We start from the raw sequence: 23,005 nt of genomic DNA on the forward strand, positions 1-23,005 counted from the left end.
GTTGTTCTCGTTTCAGTATGTAAGAGGAGATCGTATATTCATAATTCGAAAATGATAAACCTTTAAGCCGTGTCACAATGATGACATGACATGCTTATGTGTCATGATTTAAATTGGAAATTAAAATATTTAACTTATATTTTTTATTATACATGTTGTAAAAAAAGGTTGGAAAATCTTAATATTCTAATTTTTTTCCTTTTTTATATCGACTACCTTATATACATATTTTCGTAGTAGAAATATTGAATTAATAGTAAAAATATTATGATGACGCATAGCCTACGTGGCGCTTATATGTATCAATTAAACTGCGACACGTAAGATTGCGACAACTAAATGTTGTCGCAACTTGCGACCTTTATCATCGTCCTTCATAATTTCCCATCTATGGACAAATTGATGCGTTTTCTTCAAGGGAAAGTATCAAAGGATTGGTTCAATAGTGGTCCTAACAAATTCAAACACAAAAGGTGGTTAATTGACTTGCATTTTGATTTTTTTTGAAGCTAATAATGTGGTGGTTTTTCTTTTTCAATAAGGACACAAGGATTTGGTACTTCCAATTTGAAATATAACACCTTTTCCAATCCTAATATGTTGGGTTGTCAACCAACCATCTAATCATTTAATTAAAGCCCAAAAGACACAAACAACTTCTATTCTCCCTTTAAAAGTAGAGAATATGCTTTGGGACAATGGTGATTTGGTTGGTGCCCTTAATATACTATGCCCTACAGCTCAAAGGACAGTTTTAATTTCCATCTTCCCCATAATAATGTGATTTTTTTTTTGTTGAAATTTCTTCTCTGCAATAATGTCAACACCACCACATCTTATGCATTTTCTCAATCTTCAATTCTTCACCGGTGGAGCTGAACGTGTGGGCTAGGGCCGGCATGCGGGTTGTTTGCGTCTGGCACAAACTTGGCCCGACACTAGAGAAACGCCAATGTGTCGTACATGGACAATATTTTAGAAACTTATCATGTTCTACAAGCCAGTACACTTATTTTTGCTCATTAACACAATATCTTAAAATTATTATAAGGTCTGTTGGCACAACCCGAATCAATACGACGTGTAGGTCAGGTCGTGCATGAGCCTCATTTATTGAGAGGCATGTGTATGACATGACACGACTTTTCCTTAACCTGTTCCAAGCACATCCCCTTAGGACACGAGACACGCAGGCCTACACAGCTCAACACATGTGCAACTCCCTATTTACTTGAGACATTTTGCAGTGAAATCTTTTATCCTACACACACTCACAAAAATTCTATTCCGTTTGGGTTGATCCACACGTGATTTCAGTAAAAAAAAAAAATCTATTCCGTTTGAATTGATCTGTACGTGATTTCGAGGGTGCGTTCTATTCACCTGATTTTCATCATTTTTTCTGAACTTATCTTATCTGAACTTATTAAAACTTATCAAAACTTATTTTAGTTATAAGTTGTATTTGATCAACACTTATTTTTCCTGAACTTATCTTATCTGAACTTATTTTTTCTGAAATAAGTGCAAATAAGGTGAACAGAACAGGCGGTCACAAAAAATCTATTCCGTTTGGATTGATCCGTACGTGATTCAGTCCCACAAGACAATCGTTTTTACCTTCGCCCAAAAAAAAAAATCATGCGCATTACCAACTTTTTTTTTCAAAATTTAAACTGGAAATAGTTATTATAAAAAATAACAGAGAGAGCACTAACATGAAACAACACAAAAGCTAAAGTTTAAAGAAACGAACCATCCTCGACAGTTCCAACTTCCAGATTTTCCTTTTTAAACTTTAATTTTGGTTCCTTTCTTTACAATTTTTTTGGTATAATTTTGTTGTTGTTGTACTTCTTCAGAATGCTTTGTATCCAAGCCACTCTGTCTGTGACATAGAATCATTTACCTAATTGCTAATTCTTTTTTCTCTCTCCTATCCTTTTTTTTTTCTATTTTTATGTTTTTGTCACTTACCTTGATTATTCAATAACTGCAAAACAAGAAAACAAACAAAACAAATCTATAAATTGGTTGCAGAATTTTCCAATTTTGCGGGACTAAGTAAATTTCCGTGGTGTTTCCTCTGTTTTTCAGGTAAGTTTTTCAATTCCTCTGTTTCAAAGAATTTTACTTCATTTTTGACAAAGTTTTTATTTCATTAGAATTGTATTTCTGTTGATTTGCTTACATGGGTTGTGTCCATAAGTTGTCAAATTAATAAAAAGATGTCAACTTTTTCTTCACTTTGGAAAATCCTGAATTTTGAATTTGAAAGAGAAATTAATTATATTAGTTGCTAACACGACTTTGATTAGTTTGATTAAGACTGAAGAACTGTTTGACTGAGTTACGTTTTTGTATTCTTCACCTTGGTTTGATTTGACATTTTATCACCAAAAGACAGACTCAATTGATTAGTATAACCTACACAAAAGGGAATGTTTTTTTTTTCTATTTTGAATTTGAATTTGAATTTCTAGTTTGAAATTCAGGTTTCTTATTAATTGATTCTCCTGTTGTTGTGTGAACTTTTATTACATAGGAGAGAAAAAAAGATGGATTTAACATTTTAAGAATTGAGAATTTGGGGTTGTGAGTTTTTGCAATGGTAGCATTGTCATCAATGGAAGAAACACCATTTCCAGCTTGGTCATGGTCAGTTGACAAATGCTTAAAAGAGTACAATGTCAAACTAGACAAGGGTTTGAGCAGTTATGAAGTGGAAAAGAGAAGAGATAAGCATGGATGGAATGAATTAGACAAGGAAAAAGGGAAACCTTTATGGCATCTTGTGTTAGAACAATTTGATGATATGCTTGTAAAAATACTAATAATAGCAGCTTTTATATCATTCATACTTGCTTATATCCATGGCCGGGAATCTGGGGAATCCGGTTTTGAAGCATATGTTGAACCCTTTGTTATTGTGTTGATCCTTGTTCTTAATGCCATTGTTGGTGTATGGCAAGAAACTAATGCCGAAAAAGCCCTTGAAGCACTCAAGGATTTACAGTGTGAGTCTGCTAAGGTTATTAGAGACGGTTACCTTGTCCCGGACTTACCTTCAAGGGAGTTGATACCAGGTGACATTGTTGAATTACGAGTTGGTGATAAAGTTCCAGCTGATATGAGAGTTGCGGTTCTGAAAACTTCGACTTTGAGAGTCGAACAAAGCTCGTTAACTGGTGAATCAATGCCTGTTTTGAAGTGCACTTTGCCTGTTTTTCAAGATGATTGTGAGTTACAGGCAAAAGAGAACATGCTTTTTGCAGGGACAACGGTTGCTAATGGTGCTTGTCTTTGCATTGTTGTTGATACTGGGATGAATACCGAGATTGGGAAGATTCAGACTCAAATTCACGAGGCTTCATTAGATGAAAGCGAGACTCCTTTAAAGAAGAAGCTTGATGAATTTGGTAGTAGGCTTACTACATTTATTGGAATTGTTTGCCTTCTTGTTTGGGTTATTAACTACAAATACTTCCTTTCTTGGGATGTTGTTAATGGTTGGCCTACAAATTTTCAATTCTCTTTCGAGAAGTGTACTTACTATTTTAAGATAGCAGTTGCACTTGCAGTAGCTGCTATCCCTGAAGGGTTACCTGCAGTTATTACAACTTGTTTGGCTTTAGGCACAAGGAAGATGGCACAAAAGAACGCCATTGTTCGAAAGCTACCAAGTGTGGAAACGTTAGGGTGTACGACTGTCATTTGTTCGGATAAAACAGGCACTCTGACAACCAACCAGATGGCTGTGACCGAGTTCTTTACTCTGGGAGGGAAAACTACAACTTCCCGCGTTTTTAAAGTTGATGGTACTACGTATGATCCTAAGGATGGTGGGATAGTGGATTGGAGTTGCTATAATATGGACGCGAACCTTCAAGCTGTGGCAGAAATATCTGCTGTCTGTAATGATGCAGGGATTTTCTGCAATGGCCGTGCATATCAAGCTACCGGTTTGCCTACTGAAGCAGCTCTTAAAGTTTTAGTTGAGAAGATGGGTGTTCCTGATGCTAAGGTCAGGAACAAAATCCGCGACATGCAGCTTGCTGCTAATTATATGATTGACCGTACCACCATCAAACTAGGTGAGGAGCTTATACTTAATCTTCTCGCAGTAATTTCTTTTTGATGATTTTGGTAGCACAAATATTTACAGCAATGCCCTCTTAAAACCAGGTGCTTTATTCTACCTACTCATAACACCCCAACTAAAATCCAACCCCTGCTACTCGGAGGAAGATGGAAATGCTATTCAGTGCACCATCCCTGATTCTCCCTGGTCAATCCTAGAATTTAGAATTCAGCTGTAAAAACTTTGTTGTATAGAGAAAATGGTGGATAGAACTGGTTATTGGGCGGGTTGGGTCAGAGTCGATGCGGGTCAAAAGCAGGTCGGGTCAGAGTCGGTGTGGGTCAAAATTATTGTGTTTTAAGTTCGGTCCTATATTGACCATGTTCCAAAAAGATCTTGTCCAATACGAGCCTTGCCCGATAAGAACCCTATACCCATTAGGCTACCATGTCCAATAACCAGGTCTAATGGTAGATATTGATCTATGAAAAATAATACTGGTGTTTATATTTTGATGGGCAGTTTGCTGCGACTGGTGGGCAAAGAGGGCAAAGAGGTTGGCCACACTTGAGTTTGACAGATTTCGCAAGTCTATGAGTGTCATCGTTCAGGAGCCAACTGGGCACAACCGTCTACTGGTTAAGGTGAGTTTAATGAGCTGCTAACTTATAGTATCTCATTTCATTTGCTGTAAACAAATCATGTGATTAAAAGCAATGAGTTAACAGGGTGCTGTTGAGAGTTTATTGGAGCGCACTTCACATGTTCAACTAGCAGATGGATCAATTTGTCCAATCGATGAATCCTGCAAGCAATTGTTGTTGATGAGACAGCTTGAGATGAGCTCAAAGGGATTAAGATGTCTGGGATTAGCATACAAGGATGACTTGGATGAGCTTTCTGATTACTCCAATGAAAGTCATCCAGCCCATAAGAAGCTCCTTGATCCCGCTTGCTACCCAGAAATTGAGAGCGACCTTGTTTTTGTTGGGGTGGTTGGTATAATGGTGAGATCTTTTTCCCCCTTCATAACTTTGATTATTATGTCATTCATAGCAAGCTAGTTACTCTTCTAAGAGCATGTTTGTTATAATGTTTTTGAGTAATGGAAATGGAATTTGATATGATAACACAATCCCTTTTCCTAATGATAACAATTACCACCATTTCTTACCTCTCCCAACCCTATGGTAACAAAATTGTTACTCTCGTCAATCCTTATTTGTGACAAATGATTCTTTTCTCAAGGTATATCAAACAACTTGTAATGGTAATAGTTAAAATTACCATTTCCCCTTATGTATTTCCTTTCTTAAATTTATACCAAACATGCCCTAAGACTTTAAATGGAACAGGATCCACCTCGCGAGGAAGTGCAACAAGCGATGGGTGATTGTAGACAAGCAGGGATCAAAGTGATCGTGATTACTGGAGACAACAAGTCAACAGCTGAGTCCATCAGTCAAGAAATTCAGTTGTTTGGTAACAGTGAAGAGCTAAAGGGAAGAAGCTTCACTGGCAGAGAATTCATGGGATTTTCCTCTTCAGAACAGATTGAAATTTTGTCTAGACCTGGAGGCAAGGTTTTCTCTCGCGCTGAACCCAAACACAAGCAAGAAATTGTTAGGATGCTTAAGGATATGGGAGAAATTGTTGCTATGACTGGAGATGGTGTCAATGATGCTCCTGCTCTCAAACTCGCTGACATTGGCATTGCAATGGGCATTTCTGGAACTGAGGTACACATTCACTTCTTTTTCTTGACCAAGTACTTACTGGTCCCCGAGGGAACTTTCTGCGTGAGGTTGGGAGGGGTAAGAGGTAGACCTGGTTATTGGGCGGGTTGGGTCAAAGTCGATGCAGGTCAAAAGCGGGTCATGTAATGAAAATGTCAATTTTAGTGGGTTAATAGCGGGTCACGGGCCAATAGTGGGCGTGTCAATAAACAAACAAGGGAAAATCATAATAATAATAATAAAAAAAAGGTCGTATGCGAGTACAAGTGAATACAGAGCTATCCACATAATTTTTTATATCATAACTATTTTAGTTTTTGAAAATATTGTGTTATAAGTTTGGCCCTATATTGATCCTTTCCAATAAAGGTCATGTTCAATAAATTCCTATGTTCATTGGACTACCCTATCCAATAACCAGGTCTAGTAAGAGGGGATCTCAACCCACAGGGAAACCATATTAACATGACCCAAACCCTATGTCCATTGGACTACCCTATCCAATAACCAGGTCTAGTACGAGGGGATCTCAACCCACAGGGAAACCAATCTTTTAGTAGGTAACTAGATTTTACTCAGAAGGAAACCTCGATAACATTGAGCTTCACATTGAAGTCCACTCGATTCTTGGCACATCCACATTCATGAATGTCAAGATAGGCAGTCTTGTATCTCATTCCCTGTATATTCCCAGAACTAAAATGACAAAGTGATTCAGGTGGCAAAAGAAGCTGCAGATATGATTTTGGCCGATGACAACTTCAGTAGCATAGTTTCCGCTGTTGCTGAGGGTCGCTCAATTTATAACAACATGAAAGCTTTCATTAGGTATGGTGATTTCCTATTAACATCCACCCACAAAGCTTTATCCTTTGGATTGGTTACTAATGTTCAAACCCCTTCTCTCTTCTATCTGTGTGTGCAGGTACATGATATCATCAAATGTAGGGGAGGTCATATCTATATTCTTGACCGCGGCACTTGGTATTCCAGAATGTATGATACCTGTGCAGCTTTTGTGGGTGAATTTGGTCACCGATGGCCCACCTGCAACCGCCCTAGGTTTCAACCCTGCAGATGTAGACATCATGCAGAAACCACCCCGTAAAAGCAATGATGCTCTTATCAATTCCTGGGTTCTCTTCCGATACCTGGTGCGTATTTGCAAACTGTTTGCATACTTTTATTTCCGGTACTTCATAATTAACGAAGAAGCATGGTTTTTACTATTTGCATACTTAGGTTTTCAGTACTCTTTCCTTCACTAATCTCTTACATTAGATATTGGTATTTACTCCTGTGGATCTTTCAGAGATGGCCTTTATGGACAGGTTAAGGACAAAGCTCTGTTTGTTCGAAGGAAAACACCTGTCTGGAAAATGATTTTCCATTTTCCTTCGTTTGTTTTTTGGAAACCAAATTTCCTTTTGAAAAGAAGGAATGCCACATTTTCCACTCTAATCCCTTACATTTCCTTTTCTCTCCTCTCCTTTCCTCTTCTATGTTTTCTTTCTTTGTAATTTTTCTCCCAAGGAAACAAACAAAGAAAAATTATTTTCCCTTGAAATTGTTAAATCATTTTCCTTTGAAAATGTTTTCCGTTGAAACAAACGAGCCTGAGAGTACATATGTCTAGGCTCCCCCCCAATCCTTACCAGAAAAGGGAATCCTAATCCCTGCATCAAAACTGCAGAGGAGTGAGGCCATAATTCACGAAGGATGCATAAAAGTCCTTTTATGTTCAGTTACTGTTTAACTGATGATACCTCCAATTGCTACAGGTGATTGGTTCCTATGTTGGGGTGGCAACAGTCGGAATCTTTGTCTTATGGTTTACTCAACCTTCTTTTCTGGGTATCAATCTCATAAGCGATGGCCACACACTCGTACACTTATCTCAGCTCCAAAACTGGGGAGAGTGCTCTTCATGGTCGAACTTCACTGCTTCCCCATTCACAGTTGCAGGAGGGAACATCATAAGCTTCACAAATCCATGCGACTATTTTACTGTTGGTAAAGTGAAGGCAATGACACTATCACTTTCTGTTTTAGTGGCAATAGAAATGTTCAATTCCCTAAATGCCCTCTCGGAAGACAACAGTCTGATCACAATGCCGCCATGGAGAAACCCTTGGTTGTTGATTGCCATGTCTCTCTCTTTCGGGCTTCACTGTCTTATAATGTATGTTCCTATACTGGCAAATGTGTTTGGGATTGTTCCATTGAGTTCTTCTGAGTGGTTATTGGTCATCATTGTTTCGGCTCCTGTGATCCTTCTCGATGAAATTCTCAAGTTAATAGGAAGGAGTAGAAGAAAGATGATGACAAAGAAGTTGAAGGTGAAGGCAATGTAGAAAAAGTCTGCTGTTCTAGGAACTTAACTGATGGAGTGGATATGAAAAGCAATGGCATGATATATATAACTTTGTTTTTCCATATGATTATAGCATATGGTTTAGAGTTAGACTCAGTTGTAATTGTCCATGTACATTATAACAACAAAGGAATGTGGTTTTTCTTTTTCTTTTCTGTTTCATTCCTTTTTTCCGACTGCCATTTCCCGGCAAGTTAGCATAAAGTGAACGCTAATTGTTCCAAACATAGCATTTATAAAAATGGCTGAGTTTCAGTGATTTTTCAGCTGATTCATAGTAATAAAGCTAAAAATACTATGGTAATGAGTTCGATCTATTTACCTGTTTGCATATAATTGTGCTGCAATGACAAGTTACGCTGCACGCCAGCCAAAACGTAGCTGATCCACTTCCACTGGGAAAGCCAGATAATTGACCAACGAGATTAAATCAAGGCAAACTGTTAGATCACCAAAGATGACAGGTAAATAATATTGTATAGAAGTTTAAGAATAAATTCAAGAACAGGTAATTTAAGCAACCAAATCAATATCATCTTTACTGTCATTCTTCATGATCTTGCAATATACATTTTCCAGCACTGCGTAAATCTCATTCGATTTTGGATGAGATTTATCCTCAACAATGAACATATGAATTTGATCTGCCTCTTCAATACAACTATACCCAGCTAATTTTGTTACTTGGTTTCCCTTCATCATCTTTCTCAGCTTTACAACTCCATCCCATCTCTTAACTGAAGCATAAATATTAGAAAGAATGACGTAATTCCCTGAATTCCACGGCTCAAGCTCAAAAAGGGCCTCTGCCGCCTTCTCTGCCACCTCGACGTTACAATGGAAACTACAGGCCCCTAAAAGGGTGCCCCATATCACAGAGTCAGGCTTCATTGGCATAGTTTGTATAAGATTATAAGCTTCATTGAGTTTCCCTTTACGACCAAGAAGATCAACCATACAACCATAATGTTCTAACTTTGGAATGATTCCAAACTTATCCTTCATTGATTCGAATAATTCTTTGCCTTTCGCTATCTTACCACCATGCGTACAAGCCAGCAGAGCCGCAACAAAAGTTATAGCATCGGGCACCATACCTTCTCTCTATCAACCACAACATACATAAATCAATGACTTGTAGTATAACATGTATTGAAATTTGAAATGAATACTTCATTAAAAAAACGATGGGATAAAGGAGAGAAGTCTTACCAACATTAAACGAAATAAATGAAGAGCTTCTTCATATCTTCCATGTATAGCAAAGCACATCATCATTGAATTCCAAGAGCACAGATTCTTCCTGTCACGAATCTCGTTAAACAACTGCATTGCTCTATCAAGTTTACCACATTTTGAATACAATTCCAGTAGGGAATTGCTTACAAACAGATTATCCATGTAACCTTTTTGCCTCGCATACTTTTCAATTCTCTCTCCGACCTCCAATGCACCAAGATTAGCACAAGCTGGAAGAACACTAGTTACACTCACTTCATTAGGCTTTAATCCTCCTTTCTTCTCCATTGACAAAAAAGTGTTCAGGGAATTTACATACTGTCCATTTTGTGAATACCCAGATATCATTGTTGTCCAAGAAATCACACTTTTAAATGGAATTAGCTGAAACAATATCTCTGCTTCCTCCATCTTCCCACACCTAGCATACCCTGAAATCATAGAATTCCAAGTGGGTGTGTCTTTATATTCCATTCGATCAAATTGTTTACGAGCAGATTCTACTAAACCCAGCTTAGAATACATATCAACTAATGCAGTTGTAGCAAAAACATCAAATTTAAACCCTGATAAAATGAAATGAGCGTGGATCATCCTCCCAAGCCGAGGGGAGCAAAGAGAAACGCAAGCACCGAAAAGAAAGGTGAAAGTTTGTGGATTAGGGAGGCAGTGGCGTTCATACATCTGGGAATATAGAGAGAAACATTGTTTTTGAGGGCCATGACAAGAGTATGCTTGAATAAGCTTGTTGAATTGATTGGTAGTTGGTTGAGGGATAAGGTCGAACAGTTGGCGTGCATAAGAAATGTTGGGGATTTTGAGTAACTTGTTGATGAGAATTTGAGTGTAATTGATGCCGGTTCTGAGGGAGAATGCGTGGATTTGTTTCGTTTGATTCATAACAAAGCTGTAATTTCTGGCATCACTCAACTGATTCTACTACTGGGAGAGTGGGATCCAAAGTGCAGGGAAAAGGTAAATAAGGTTTGTTTGGACTCTAATCAAGGACCAGGGAGTAAGAGCGTGATCCCACGTGATATATGATTCACTTAGTCTTAAAATTAGACAAAGTAATTTGTAGCATTGAAGTGGATGAGTTTTTGACAAAGTCTTCAACCAAGTCTTGACAAACTAAGACTTCACCTAAAACTCCTTGTGTGAATTGAATAAAATAATAAAATGGTGCATAAATATACAAGTTTTAAATAAGTATGAAGGGTGAATAACTAAATTTGATTGAATTTTAAAAATAATTTGATTATTTAATAATAGTGAAATACTGACATGGCATGTGAAGAAAATCTTAAGATAAGACCCTTTGATCTAGTCGAATGATTAATTTAGATTTTGTTTGGACCAAAATTGGCAAAATGAGTATGTTAAGCTTTTGATGTTGTTATAATAAAATAATTCTCGTACCTCATTTCTCAATTCCTGAATCCGCAAGTAACACAAACACCAAATTAGTCAATACATTAACAATTTGCATCAACTCGTACTCAACATATGTTCACAAACACCACAATCATGAACGCTTTAAAAAATATTTTAAACAAGACATATTTCTTTTCACCAACAATCTTTAAACAAATACAAAATGCTTACTAATCAAAACCTCAAACCACATCATGAATATCATTTCGTTTTTTGGACATGAAAAAAAATATATCATATAAGTAGTACATGTACGGATTATAAAAAACAACAACGTACGTTAAAATTGATTAACAAAACAATTGATGATCAAACAAGTCCAAATGTTCGAAAATTCCTTAATGATTAATTATTGAATCTACTTAAGACATAAACAACCTAGTAGTTGGAGTTGGAGCATGAGCAACACTACCACCAATAAGTTGATGAAAAACCCTTATAAACTCTTCAAGAACTTCTTTTACCAACTCAACACTTTGGCCTTTATTAACCAACATCTTCACTAATCCAACCAAATGCCCCTCAAATTTCCCCCTTTCCAATAATTCTATCACCACCTCTCCCTTTTCCCTCTCCTCTACCCACTCATCCCTCATAAATTCACTCACTTTCCCATTGTTGTTCCGAAACACCGCCATTAACAGCCTCCTCACGTCCTTTTCAACCCTTAAAACGGTGCCGTTGTTCTGAGATATGTTCAAAAGCGCAGCGGCGTATCCACTTGCTGCACGGCGGTGGATGGAGGCGCGTGGGGGTGTTACTTTCAGTGATGATAAGGTAGAGGTCTTGGAAGGGGAAGGGGTCCTTTGGGGATTGTAAGAGGAGATGATAGGGGTAAAGTTGTCTTTTTGTGGGAGTGTGGAGATTGATGATGTGGCGGTGGTCTTTGTGGTGGAGGATGGGTGGCGTTGGTGGTGGTGGTGGGGGAGAAGAGGGGGTTTTAGGTGGTGATTGGGATTGAATGGTTTAGGGACTTGCAAGTTTGGGATGGAGCTTGATAAGGTATCCATATTTTTGGAGGGTAAAATTGGTTTGGTGGTTGAAAGATTTTGTTCTTCGTTTTGTATATTTGTTCAAGATAAGATTTTACTTAGCTTCATTTTTAGCAAGTAGAATATTTGTCCCATTTTTTAAAAATAAAAATAAAAAGAATAGTCGATTTTGCGTCCAAAGGCCAAAAATAAGAAAGGGTCCCTTTCTTTGATGAAGTTTGCCAACCTTCACATAATCATTTTCGTGGAGTATTTGCCTTCGTGTTTGTCATGTTTGTGGTTAACAAGTCAAATTTTTAATTAATTAATTTTGTCTATCATCAATGAAATTTCTTCCCACAAAAATAAAGGGTACAAAAAATGAAGAATGTGTTTGAAGTTGTGTTTACTTCGAAAACTTAAAAAACATTTGTTAAAAAGATTGTTTGACTTATACTAATAGCACTGTGAATATTTAATTTATCTTAAACTCACCGCAATTATCCTAAATATTGCGCAATAATTATAAGTATTATTGCAATTATCATTATTAACATAAATAAACAATGTGTAATTTGTGAAAGTTGAAAGAGTTCTGAAATCGGGTGAATTTGTTTCGAGTCATGTCTCGTCTTGAATAATGGAGTCAATAACTCAATATGTCCATGCAAACCATCGAATTTGGTGGGGGATCAAATTTGTACTAGTCACTTAAATTTTATCAAACGTTAACGGGTCAATTCACTTTTTTAACAACTCCATTAGTTGACAATTTTAACCTATAGAAAGGTTATGGGTAATGGCCCATGGATCTACTAAACTAGATTTTCGGTCGAGGCTATTTTCAGGTTTAAAGGGCTTTTGGTCAGGGCTTCATGCCTCCATGTGAAATTTAATTCCCCTCGCTAGGCCCAAACCTTCGCCCTATTGGTCATTTGCACTTTCGTTAAAGCTTTTATTTTTGAATGTAAAATCAGTTCATTAAATAAAAATTCATACGACATTTATAATAGAAATCGAATTTAACGAATACATAACAAATTGAATCAAAAAAGGTATTCCTTCATCAAAACTACCATCGTTATGAATATCTTGGACCGTGGGATATCTCTCGCACATATCGCTAGAATATACAGCCTTTTCGAAGAGACGGTCTAATGATTTGTTGTAGCCGCAAGGACGATTTCCATCCGATTCATATTAGTCAATGTAAATTTGATAATTGTTTCGATCTCGTATAATTCTTTCGTTAAAGATAAAGTATTAAGAAACTTTCTTAAGGCTACCAAAATTCTTAATATTAGTGGAAATTACTACTCCCTCTGTCCAAAAATTATGGACGTGTTTGACTAAAAACACGGGTTTTAAGAAAAGTGGATATAGTATATGGGAGAAAGTGAAAAAGTGTATAGGAAAATGGAATATAGTGTATGATCAGAAAGTGTAAAAAGTAGAATAGTGTATGAGAAAGTGGAAAAGGATATGCAAAAAATAATGTCCAAATAAGAAAACAGGGCTATAAATTTGAGACGTTTCCGAAATAGAAAACATAACTATAATTTTGGGACAAAGGGAGTATTAAAAAAACTCGTACTTTTTTTAGAGAATCCATTAAAAGGGAAATAGTACTAACATAATCTTTGCCAAAACTCCAAGGTCAGATATGAGCTAAATTATGAGCCACCTTATTATTAGTTTATTACTACGCTCAACAAAAGACCAAACTATTTCATCAAAAAAACATTAAAAAAAGCTCATATTATTGATAAAGTTTTAATTGCCACAACACAAGAGATGGATTTGGGCTTCTAGAAAAAATAAAAGGGTTCCCCTATTCCACTTTATACTAAAGTAAGTTTTACTCCGTAGTAAGTTAACTTCGAACAAAAATAAGATCAGATAGTTGAAAATGTGGTGAAGAGACACACGTTTTTGTTTAATGAATCTTCTATTGTATCTTTACTAGAAAAAGTTTCATTAATCGAACTTAGGTTAGTAGATGGTACCATAATAAAAAGAGCATTTTTCTGATCCAATTAATTTCTCTATATCAGTCCATTTTAAGGCAGTCCTCTTGTTAACCAGAACTCACATGCCCACTTATGACTTATCCCATATAGGCCACCTTAACGAAGATTATGGAGGATGATCAACACATACTATGTACAGTACTTCCTACTTGAGTCTTGTATAAATTAATGATCTCCAAACTATTTTTGGTGTGATCATAATTGTGTGTGAGAACTTGGAGCAAGGGAAACTCAAACACATATCTATTCCGCATAATTTCAGTAAATTTAACCTAATATTTTGACAACTAACATCTTTAGTTGTACACCTCATTATAGGTGTACCTAATATTTTTGGTTCATCATTATTACGAGTAGTAGTTATAAATTAATGCTAAGCTTCTTTATCTTTAAATAAAAGTACGGAGTAACATGATCATCACACATGGGAATTATCATTGACAACGATTGACCAACACATTTCCGATCTCCAGCAACTCTTTCTCTCTTAATAACATGATCATTTTATCAAACAAGATAAACTTGTACTTAAATCCACACACAGTATAATAAGTAATGCCTAACGCGTCTTGATTTTCAACCATAACATCACTGAAAATGACAAACTCAAAACCTTGTTATACGCTGTTGTTTTTTTATTTCAATTTTTTGTTTTTCGTAAAATTAAAATCCAAAATATGATAAAACAACAAAAATCAACGTTTTCAATTTTTTGTTGTCAGTTTTCAAAATCAATGCGATTGCCATGTATGATTATTTTCTAATTCATGATTCAATCTAAATGACATGACTTTCAAAACCAAAAAGAAACAAAACTAGAAATTAGCAAAGATAACCGGAACGAGTCTCAAAAGTGTCGGTGTTTTAACTTTTAACCCAACCCTGGTTCTAATTTTTCATGTTTGCTAAGTGTCGGGTGTTATAGTCATTTCAAATGGTGTTAACCATCTAACTTGTTCGTTTTTGGTACGTAATCGCTAAAGCGGAGCTTTTGGGGGTTTATCATTAGATTAACCAATTAAGTGTACAGACAACATTCACATAATTGTACACAAGTGATCATCAGATATTCAGATATGATTTTTGTGTAAACACTAGAGATCAAATGTAACAATTACCACATTTTACAGCTTTGATCACTAGACATCACACTTTCGTGCCCAAGTGAACAACAAATAGGCAGATCAACTGTTGAATCACAAGCATTAATTAGCAAGAACAAGAAGGCAACTTCTTCATCTCACTAATTTCAAGATCCGACCCAGATATAATATCGATTTTCGAGCCCTGTAACGAAGCCGAACCGTGTCCATTCAATTTATTCCCTCTAGGAGAATCACAGTCTAAGGCCTTCTTTGAAGTCACATTACTATAAATCTCCTCAAGCACCCTGAAAAATGCAGTCTCCACATTGTCACCACTCAATGCTGATGCCTCTGAGAAGAATAAGCCCTGATCCTGTGCAAATTCCACCGCGTCTTCTGTAGGGACCGCCCTTTTATCCGCTAGATCCGCCTTGTTTCCGATTAGCATGATCACGATCGAGCTATCGGCGTGGGCCCGAAGCTCGTCTACCCATCTTGCTACATGATCAAATGTTTGCCTTTTTGTTATGTCGTATACTACTACTGCCCCTAGTGCTCCTCTGTAGTATGCACTTGTTACTGCTCTGTACCTACAAGTCATGAAAGTATACAGCACATATAAGCTTGCTTCATAATTCATCTGCATTATGAGAACTGAATCCGTGACTTTTGTGTCTGTGTCACCATGTCATAAGACCAACTCAACTAATAAGGCTGCGTTCTATTCACCTGATTTTTACTTATTTTTCATGAACTTATCTTATCTGAACTTATCTGAACTTAACTGAACTTATTTGAACTTATCAAAACTTATTTTAGTTATAAATTGTACTTGACCAACCCTTATTTTTCCTGAACTTATCTTATCTGAACTTATCTGAACTTAACTGAACGTATCTGAACTTATCTGAACTTATTTATCCTAAAATAAGTGGAAATAAGGTGAAAAGAACAGTTTAAGCTGATGGTTGAAGACTAAAATTAGTTTTATACTTGATTTCTTTACAATATGAAATGTTGCTATAGAAGGTAGTACAAATTAGAAATCGTTGCATAAAATTGTCAAAACACACATTAATTACCAATAAACCTTATAATAACCTTATTTTTGTCGGGACAGGATAATAATCATCTTTGGAAATAATAAAAGCTATACTAATTTGATAAAATTAAATAACATACTCCGTACATGTCTTGAAGATCATGAAAAGTGAGATGAAACCGATTAATCACGTGTTGAAAAGGTACATAAACAAGATAAAAACGTTATGTGAAACTTATTAGATGGTCCCAAACAGCCAAACTATCTAATAATTTCTTCTTGTACTAAGAAGCTAACACTCCACAAATACTCTGTATAAATTCCTATTTTAGGAATTTGTATTGGACAGTTGGACGAGGTTTGAGGTCCATTCGTATTATGAATGGTGTGTGTATAAACAATTGTCAATCTCACAAACTGTCCCTTTAAACAAGGCATTGGATCTGCTACTCTGCCACGGAGTATTAATCATATAATCCGCTAAAAACAAGATTACGGACCGCTAAAAACATCTTAAAGTTTGTATTTAAATTACTACTCCGTATAATAATATCAATCAAATCTTTAACTATCTTCTTAATGAAACACGACTACCTCTACATAGTCAACAATTTCATGTTATACAATTCGACCGTGGCATTGGATACCCCGTTTAAAGATCTTAAGAGTATTCCATCTTTTGACATTAAGCTTTTTGAAATTCAAACGGGTAACATACTTCCTCTATTTTTTTTGTTAATTGCACTATCTGTGATTTCACGCTTGCCAATGCACTATTTTAACCACTAATATCTCTTATTATACATTTAAAAAAATTATAAAAATTTGATAATTTGAAAGTATATTTCGAGACGAATCTAACAAGATCCCACATGAATATAATTTTTCTTACATATAAATACCAAAAATAACTATATAAAAATATGTGAATAGTGCTAAAATCAAGATAGTGCAATTATTAAAAAATGGAGGAAGTATCAACTATTGTAAATAGGTCATCACTCATCAGTCTTTATCACTAGGCAAAGACATCATTGATAGTAACTAGGTACAATATATGTCTAGAAGTTCATAATCGTATGCGAAAATTCGGTTTGGAATTTGGGAAGCTAGATATGGTAAGGCCGTAAGGGTATAGGCAAAGATATGTCACAAAAGTTGTCATTTATACTACTACCAAATGCAGGGATAAACTACTTGATTAGCTTGTTACGGTTCTCTACATTTGTTTCTACAAAAGGGTCTATTTGTGTAATAAGTTAGACAACTAACACGGAACGAATTAGGCTCACTCATTACTATGCTCCTAAAAGAATAGCCACTTGATTATTCGTGATTTGCTTACACATAGGTCCTGTTTGGCAAACAACAGTTAGCGGTTAGCGGTAGCGGTTTGTATTAACTGGTTTGACTAACGGTTTGTATTAGATGATTTGACTAGAGTTTTGCATCAGCTCGTTAAACAAAAGTGTTTGGCCAACGGCGGTTAGCTGTTAGCTGATCAATTACATAAAATGACCAAAAAACACATTGTTACATTTAATTTTGATAATAAGAAGTAAAAACTTCTTAAAGATAACACCTAAAACAATACGAGTACATAGTTGAATATAGAAAGTATTACCAAATATGCCACTTAACTAACAGAGTACTAACAGAGTTAGCTAGGTTAACAAGTTATCCCGTTATCGTTCAATCAAACAATTTTTGAATTTTCTACTTGGAAAAACAGACATGTGAATCAAACAAGATAGGAAACACAAAAACAAGATAGGAACTTAGAAGAAGAGAAAGAGGAAGAATAAAGAACCTTTCTTGGCCAGCAGTATCCCAGATCTGAGCCTTGATAAGTTTGGATTTAATAGTAATAGTTCTTGTTTGAAATTCAACACCAATAGTAGACTTTGAATCAAAAGAGAATTCATTCTTTGAAAATCTTGCAAGTAATTGAGATTTACCAACAGCAGAATCACCAATCACAACTACTTTATACACATAATCTATTCTCATCTCCTTCACTGCTTCTTCTTCATACCCATTCATCTCCTTATTCATCTTTTACTATTTTTGATAAAGAAAATTATTGAAATTGCTTAATAATTTATGATGTAAGAAGATGAACATGTGATTTAGGATATGTAGCAGAAGAATATACTACTAGGTAGGAGTAGAAAATACTTGTATATATTTAGTGGGAGCAAGTTTAAAGATTTAGAGGACCCATCAGAAAAATATGGAATTGAGAAAAGAGGGAACAACAAAATTTAAAGCAGAGAAAGATTGGAAAGGAGGAGTGTTGAGTCATGACCCACTATTATTAAAGAGAGTACTAAAACTACCAATTAATGTTGAACAAGAATAGTAAATCTTAGCTGCAAAAGAGTGTTTTTCTTTTGTCAACTATCTGTCATTAGCTACTACGGAGTACTATTATTGTTAGCTCGCATAGTATACTAGTGTGGTCTTCGTTTAACGGTTGAGATCGAGTGTTTTTGTGTACGGTGTGGTAGATAATGAGAGTGTTAGGTTGCGAGAGGTTTGGAGGAAGAAAAAAAAAAAAAAGCTTTTTGAGATGAATTCGATGTTTTACCATTTCAAAAAGCTAATGATGATAGATTTGGAATAGAGTTTTGTGATCAAAAAACTCAATATAAGAGCTTTTCATTATGGGTTTGAAGATGTGGGTTTTAAATGACAATTTTATTCTAGTATAATCTAAAATTACAACTCTTACCAACTTGCATCATTTTATGTCAATGTCTTTAATGGATATATTATACCAACCACTTTACACAAGTATTTGTCAGATGACCAACTCAACCAAAAGTCTAAGCTGATGGTTGAAGTCTCAATATTAGTTTTATACTCTATCACGCCCCCGCACATGAAAGTCATTTGGGATTGAAGTATGGATACAACATAGGCCTCCTCATACCCAGCGCGAAATATTCCACTTTGAAAGGATGGGTGGATGAGATTTGAACCTGTGACATTTGCGTCACGCTGGCTCTGATACCATGTCAGAGAACCAACTCAATGAAAAGCTTAATATAATGGTTGAAGTATCAAGATTAGTTTTATACTCTTTAAGTATTAATCCGTTAATACAAACAACTAACGGCTAATATCTACTCAAATCAACTAACAACTGATTGTAAAAAAGGGTTCATATGATCAAGTTCATCTCTCCTATTTGTAATTTGTGATCTGTTTGTGACTCGATTAGACCACATGGGATGGGTTTGTTGAACTTTAGTGTGGTTCACTAGTGGGATTTGTATTATGGAATCGGGTCCACACTTTATCTTAATTTACTATACAGAGTACCTAAACAATGCTTTGAGGCATAATATGTGCCAAATTTTCGGGAGATTTTCACTTCAGGAGAGACTTGGCCTTTTGTTTGATGTTCAATTTTCATTTTTCAGATGAGTTTTCTGAAACCGTGCTCATTACAATATCATCATGTTTTAAAGTGACTTTTTTTTTGTCAAAGATAAATTTTATATTTAATGGACATAATAGGTTTTTAGACTGCACCTATTATTAAGAGAGAGATAATTCACTTTATAAGATCAAAGGATTTTCCACCTTTAAAGATATGGCAACAATCAGTATACCCTTATACGTATTAGGTAATTAATTATCGCATCTTTTATCAATGTGGAACACTCACGTGTATTATTTGAAAATGTACTCAGTAGGTAATATTATCCGAAATGTTATCTACATGAGAAACTAATCTAAGTTTAATCCAAGACTAGTTGTGGGACCTAATGCGATATGCAGATGAAGATGCTATTCAATAATTTTATTAAATATTTGAGACATTCCGCTATTCCCATGTTGAGGCATTAACTACTCAAAACGGACTAATATTTCATGGTTGGCTTTGTTATTGTCCTCGGAATTTTGAGATCGGTGTTTAAATCTGTAGGTACAGGCTTATGAAATTTAGCCAATGTTTTGTTTTTAATGTTGTATTGTGGTCCTTGTGACCGTCACAAATGTCTATTGTTGTTATATAGGGTAACTTTTTTAAGTTCTTTATCGCGTGTAAGTGGGACTAGGTTGTAAGTTGTAATTTATATAGCATAATACAAATATAAGATATTACACATACACGCACACAAAAAAGTCAATAAAAGAATACTTCGGAGAAGTAAAATAATAGAGGATATTGTGAGTATATTCGTACTTATACTAGTGTACGATATTATTATTATCTCTAGTAAAAATTAATCGACTGATCGTCTACATAAAACTTACTCTACTAAATATTGTCTCTTCACACTTTTTTTTCTTTTTCTTTTTAATAAGTAATAAGAAGTGACTCTACTGAACTAACACCTAGCACAAGTTAACCAGTCCAGCTACACAGGTTTTCGCTTGAGCTACTGCCAAACATTTTTATAGCTGATGGGGTTCGACATGTGATCTCCAAGTCACAAAGTGAGTTCTTCATCAACTCCACCAACTTATGTTGGTTAGGTGTCTCTCCGCACTTACTATTACAATTCCACCAAAGATGCAAAAACTCTCTGTGGGTGAAAAACATGTCACTTCCTTACTCACAAAGCTTTCAAATAGAAGTGGGAAAAGGTAATTGCTTCTTTGTGTTGTTTTCGTTGATGTCCTTTATTTGGTTGAGTCGGCAATTTCAATTTCATACGGCTAAAACAAGTACTCCGTAGTCCGTTAGATTGAAGATTATTATGTATTGTCCTAATCCTCTTATAAATAATGCACCTCTATTTCTTTGTAATTGGTCCTCTAATACAATACTTGAAGGCGTGAATTTGGCACATAAGTTCAGAAAGTTCTTATCTTTTACACCGACAAAAGTTTAGACTCAATAATCATGGAAGTCAATCACCGTTTGGATTTGGGCCTTTGGGGGAGCCTCTTCATAAGGAATCAAGGACTCTATATAGGTGAGTCCCTACATAATTGGCCCCATCCATTATTTTTAACATATTGCTTCTTGTGTGTGTAATTTTAATTTTTAAAGTTTGCCGGGAAAACTAACTTAGCCCCGTGAACTCTATTTTAAAATTTCGAGGTGATTAACGTAATAATCCGTCTCTTGTGTGATCGGTCACACCATCAACTTGATGGTGATGGTGTGACACATTCACATTGAAGATTTGCTAATTTCAGATCAGTAGGTGTAAGCTTCTTCTCCAACATTAACTTGGCATCACTCACATCTTTAAACTCCATATTATTGGTGTTGATGTGTTGACGCAATAATTCCAACACTTGATCATCTGAATGACGACGATCTTGTTTTGTTTTTAGTTTCTTGGGGATGGAACGTCTGATGGGCGGATTATAAAAAGAAGTAACTGAAATTACTAAAAGAAGTAATCACTTAGTAACTCTACTACTCCCTCCGTCTCTTTTTGTTTTTACGTTTTCCTTTTTGGGTGTTTCAAAATGTTCTTTACATTTCCTTTTATATTATCACATAAATGATTTAATATTCTATCAAAATCTGTACCCAATTATTATATTAACCAATTAAATCAATTGAGTCATTTAATCCCTCACACTTTTCCATAAAGACATTATTTTTTTCTCATTTTCCCAATATCATAATTTTGATAAGAGTGAAAACATTATAAATAAACGTAATTTTCCTCGTTTACATGAAAAACTTAGAAAAATCTCAATGCACATTAATTAGTCGTTAAAACGCGTGAAAAATACCAAACGTAAAAAACAAAAAGAGACGGAGGGAGTAATATTTTCTAAAGCTATTAAAATAATTACTACTAATATTACTATAAAAATAGTAACAGATCTAAACTATAGAAGTAACATACCTAAACTAAAAAAGTATCTCCTCTAAAACTACTCCGTATAAAAAAAAAGTAACATGTCTAAACTATAGAAGTAACATAACTAAACTAAAAAAGTAACATGTCTAAACTATAGAAGTAACACTAGTATAGTACCCGTGCGATGCACGGTTTTTATAATCTATACATAAATTCATATGAAATCTGTTAGGAAATTATAGCCAAATAGAGATTATATATATTCTCCAAATTAAAATTAGTTGCTGATAAATTTATCATTGCTAATTTATCAAACCAATTAAAACAAATAAGAGTACATATATAAAATCATTTTCATTCTCAATCACCACTTGTGTCAATCATAAAATTATCTCATGACTCTTTACTTCGATAGTAATACCCACTTAATACTCGCAAAATCTCCCAATTAACTTCATTACCCGATCTCTTAACACCCACCCTCCCAATCAACCTCATCACTCATGACTTTTAGGAGAAGCGAGGGTTGCACACCCGTACCTTCCTACAGTTCTCATACCCATCTCCTCCATCCACGATGGAACGATACCCACCTCTCTCAATCCCCGTCTCGAGAGGTACAAAATAAATTCACCCCCTCGTGTGTATCTACACCCACCTCAAACCCACACCTAGACTCAACTTTGGTAAAACAATTTTGAATTTTACAACTCTATTCTAGAGTATTTTACAATTTGCTTGTCTAATTAGAGTAATTATATTGAGTAAATAAAAAAAACATTATAATATATAAGTTAGTAGTAAGTTTTATTTAATATATTCATAATCAATTAGATGAAAGATTAGAGACGCAAGCGGGTCCAGTTTAAAATTCATTCTCGCCCTGTCAACCACGCTATATACTTTTTTAACCCCCACCAGACCCACCAAACTTTCCTCCATCCCTGCCCACTTGGAGAGGATCCACGGGGGATCTTTCAAAAAATCCGCCCCACTGACAATCTGACATCCCTATATTCTATAAACAATTCACTTTTTCTTTCAACTAACTTTTAAATATATTGACATAAGTTTATTACGAAGTATTTTAATTGATTGTGTTAGCTATAATATTGATAAAAATATATATTTAAAAGTGACATAGATAATTAAGATTGGGTGAGTGTTCTGAAATCAAATCAATTCAAATTCGCCCATCACCAAAGGGGGTACATGTTATCCTTATACCCG

General features: G+C 35.3%; 4 protein-coding genes across 4 annotated transcripts; 1 reads left to right on the top strand and 3 right to left on the bottom strand.

Moving 5' to 3' along the window:
- Positions 1–1,723: 1,723 nt before the first annotated feature.
- On the top strand, positions 1,724–8,341 carry LOC110786621 (calcium-transporting ATPase, endoplasmic reticulum-type). Its single transcript, XM_021991175.2, has 8 exons — positions 1,724–2,097; positions 2,546–4,094; positions 4,604–4,725; positions 4,810–5,088; positions 5,437–5,820; positions 6,536–6,645; positions 6,743–6,971; positions 7,599–8,341. The coding sequence occupies exons 2-8, from the start codon at positions 2,609–2,611 to the stop codon at positions 8,169–8,171; spliced, it is 3,183 nt and encodes a 1,060-aa protein (XP_021846867.1). The 5' UTR covers positions 1,724–2,097; positions 2,546–2,608; the 3' UTR covers positions 8,172–8,341.
- A 105-nt stretch (positions 8,342–8,446) lies between these two features.
- Positions 8,447–10,896, bottom strand: LOC110786629 (pentatricopeptide repeat-containing protein At5g08510). Its single transcript, XM_056837711.1, has 3 exons — positions 9,404–10,896; positions 8,714–9,295; positions 8,447–8,631 (listed from the first exon to the last, which is right to left on the bottom strand). The coding sequence occupies exons 1-3, from the start codon at positions 10,328–10,330 to the stop codon at positions 8,617–8,619; spliced, it is 1,524 nt and encodes a 507-aa protein (XP_056693689.1). The 5' UTR covers positions 10,331–10,896; the 3' UTR covers positions 8,447–8,616.
- A 139-nt stretch (positions 10,897–11,035) lies between these two features.
- Positions 11,036–11,986, bottom strand: LOC110786635 (uncharacterized). Its single transcript, XM_021991198.2, has one exon. The coding sequence runs from the start codon at positions 11,872–11,874 to the stop codon at positions 11,227–11,229; it is 648 nt and encodes a 215-aa protein (XP_021846890.2). The 5' UTR covers positions 11,875–11,986; the 3' UTR covers positions 11,036–11,226.
- Positions 11,987–14,843: 2,857 nt separating this feature from the next.
- Positions 14,844–18,419, bottom strand: LOC110786644 (ras-related protein RABA3). Its single transcript, XM_021991209.2, has 2 exons — positions 17,803–18,419; positions 14,844–15,540 (listed from the first exon to the last, which is right to left on the bottom strand). Exons 1-2 carry the CDS (start codon positions 18,045–18,047, stop codon positions 15,075–15,077), a joined length of 711 nt encoding a protein of 236 aa, XP_021846901.2. The 5' UTR covers positions 18,048–18,419; the 3' UTR covers positions 14,844–15,074.
- Positions 18,420–23,005: the final 4,586 nt, after the last annotated feature.

The sequence above is a fragment of the Spinacia oleracea genome, chromosome 2, assembly GCF_020520425.1.
Source record: "Spinacia oleracea cultivar Varoflay chromosome 2, BTI_SOV_V1, whole genome shotgun sequence".
NCBI classification, from domain to species: Eukaryota; Viridiplantae; Streptophyta; class Magnoliopsida; order Caryophyllales; family Amaranthaceae; genus Spinacia; species Spinacia oleracea.

Excerpts from the sequence above, each read along its gene's own strand:
- LOC110786644 (XM_021991209.2), bottom strand. The coding sequence starts at position 18,047 with ATGAATAAGGAGATGAATGGGTATGAAGAAGAAGCAGTGAAGGAGATG. Across the intron at positions 15,541-17,802 it reads GATACTGCTGGCCAAGAAAG|GTACAGAGCAGTAACAAGTG; the intron begins GTTCTTTATTCT and ends CATGACTTGTAG.
- LOC110786635 (XM_021991198.2), bottom strand. The coding sequence starts at position 11,874 with ATGGATACCTTATCAAGCTCCATCCCAAACTTGCAAGTCCCTAAACCA.
- LOC110786629 (XM_056837711.1), bottom strand. The coding sequence starts at position 10,330 with ATGAATCAAACGAAACAAATCCACGCATTCTCCCTCAGAACCGGCATC. Across the intron at positions 9,296-9,403 it reads ATTTATTTCGTTTAATGTTG|AGAGAAGGTATGGTGCCCGA; the intron begins GTAAGACTTCTC and ends TGTGGTTGATAG.
- LOC110786621 (XM_021991175.2), top strand. The coding sequence starts at position 2,609 with ATGGTAGCATTGTCATCAATGGAAGAAACACCATTTCCAGCTTGGTCA. Across the intron at positions 4,726-4,809 it reads ACAACCGTCTACTGGTTAAG|GGTGCTGTTGAGAGTTTATT; the intron begins GTGAGTTTAATG and ends ATGAGTTAACAG. Across the intron at positions 5,821-6,535 it reads TGGGCATTTCTGGAACTGAG|GTGGCAAAAGAAGCTGCAGA; the intron begins GTACACATTCAC and ends AAAGTGATTCAG.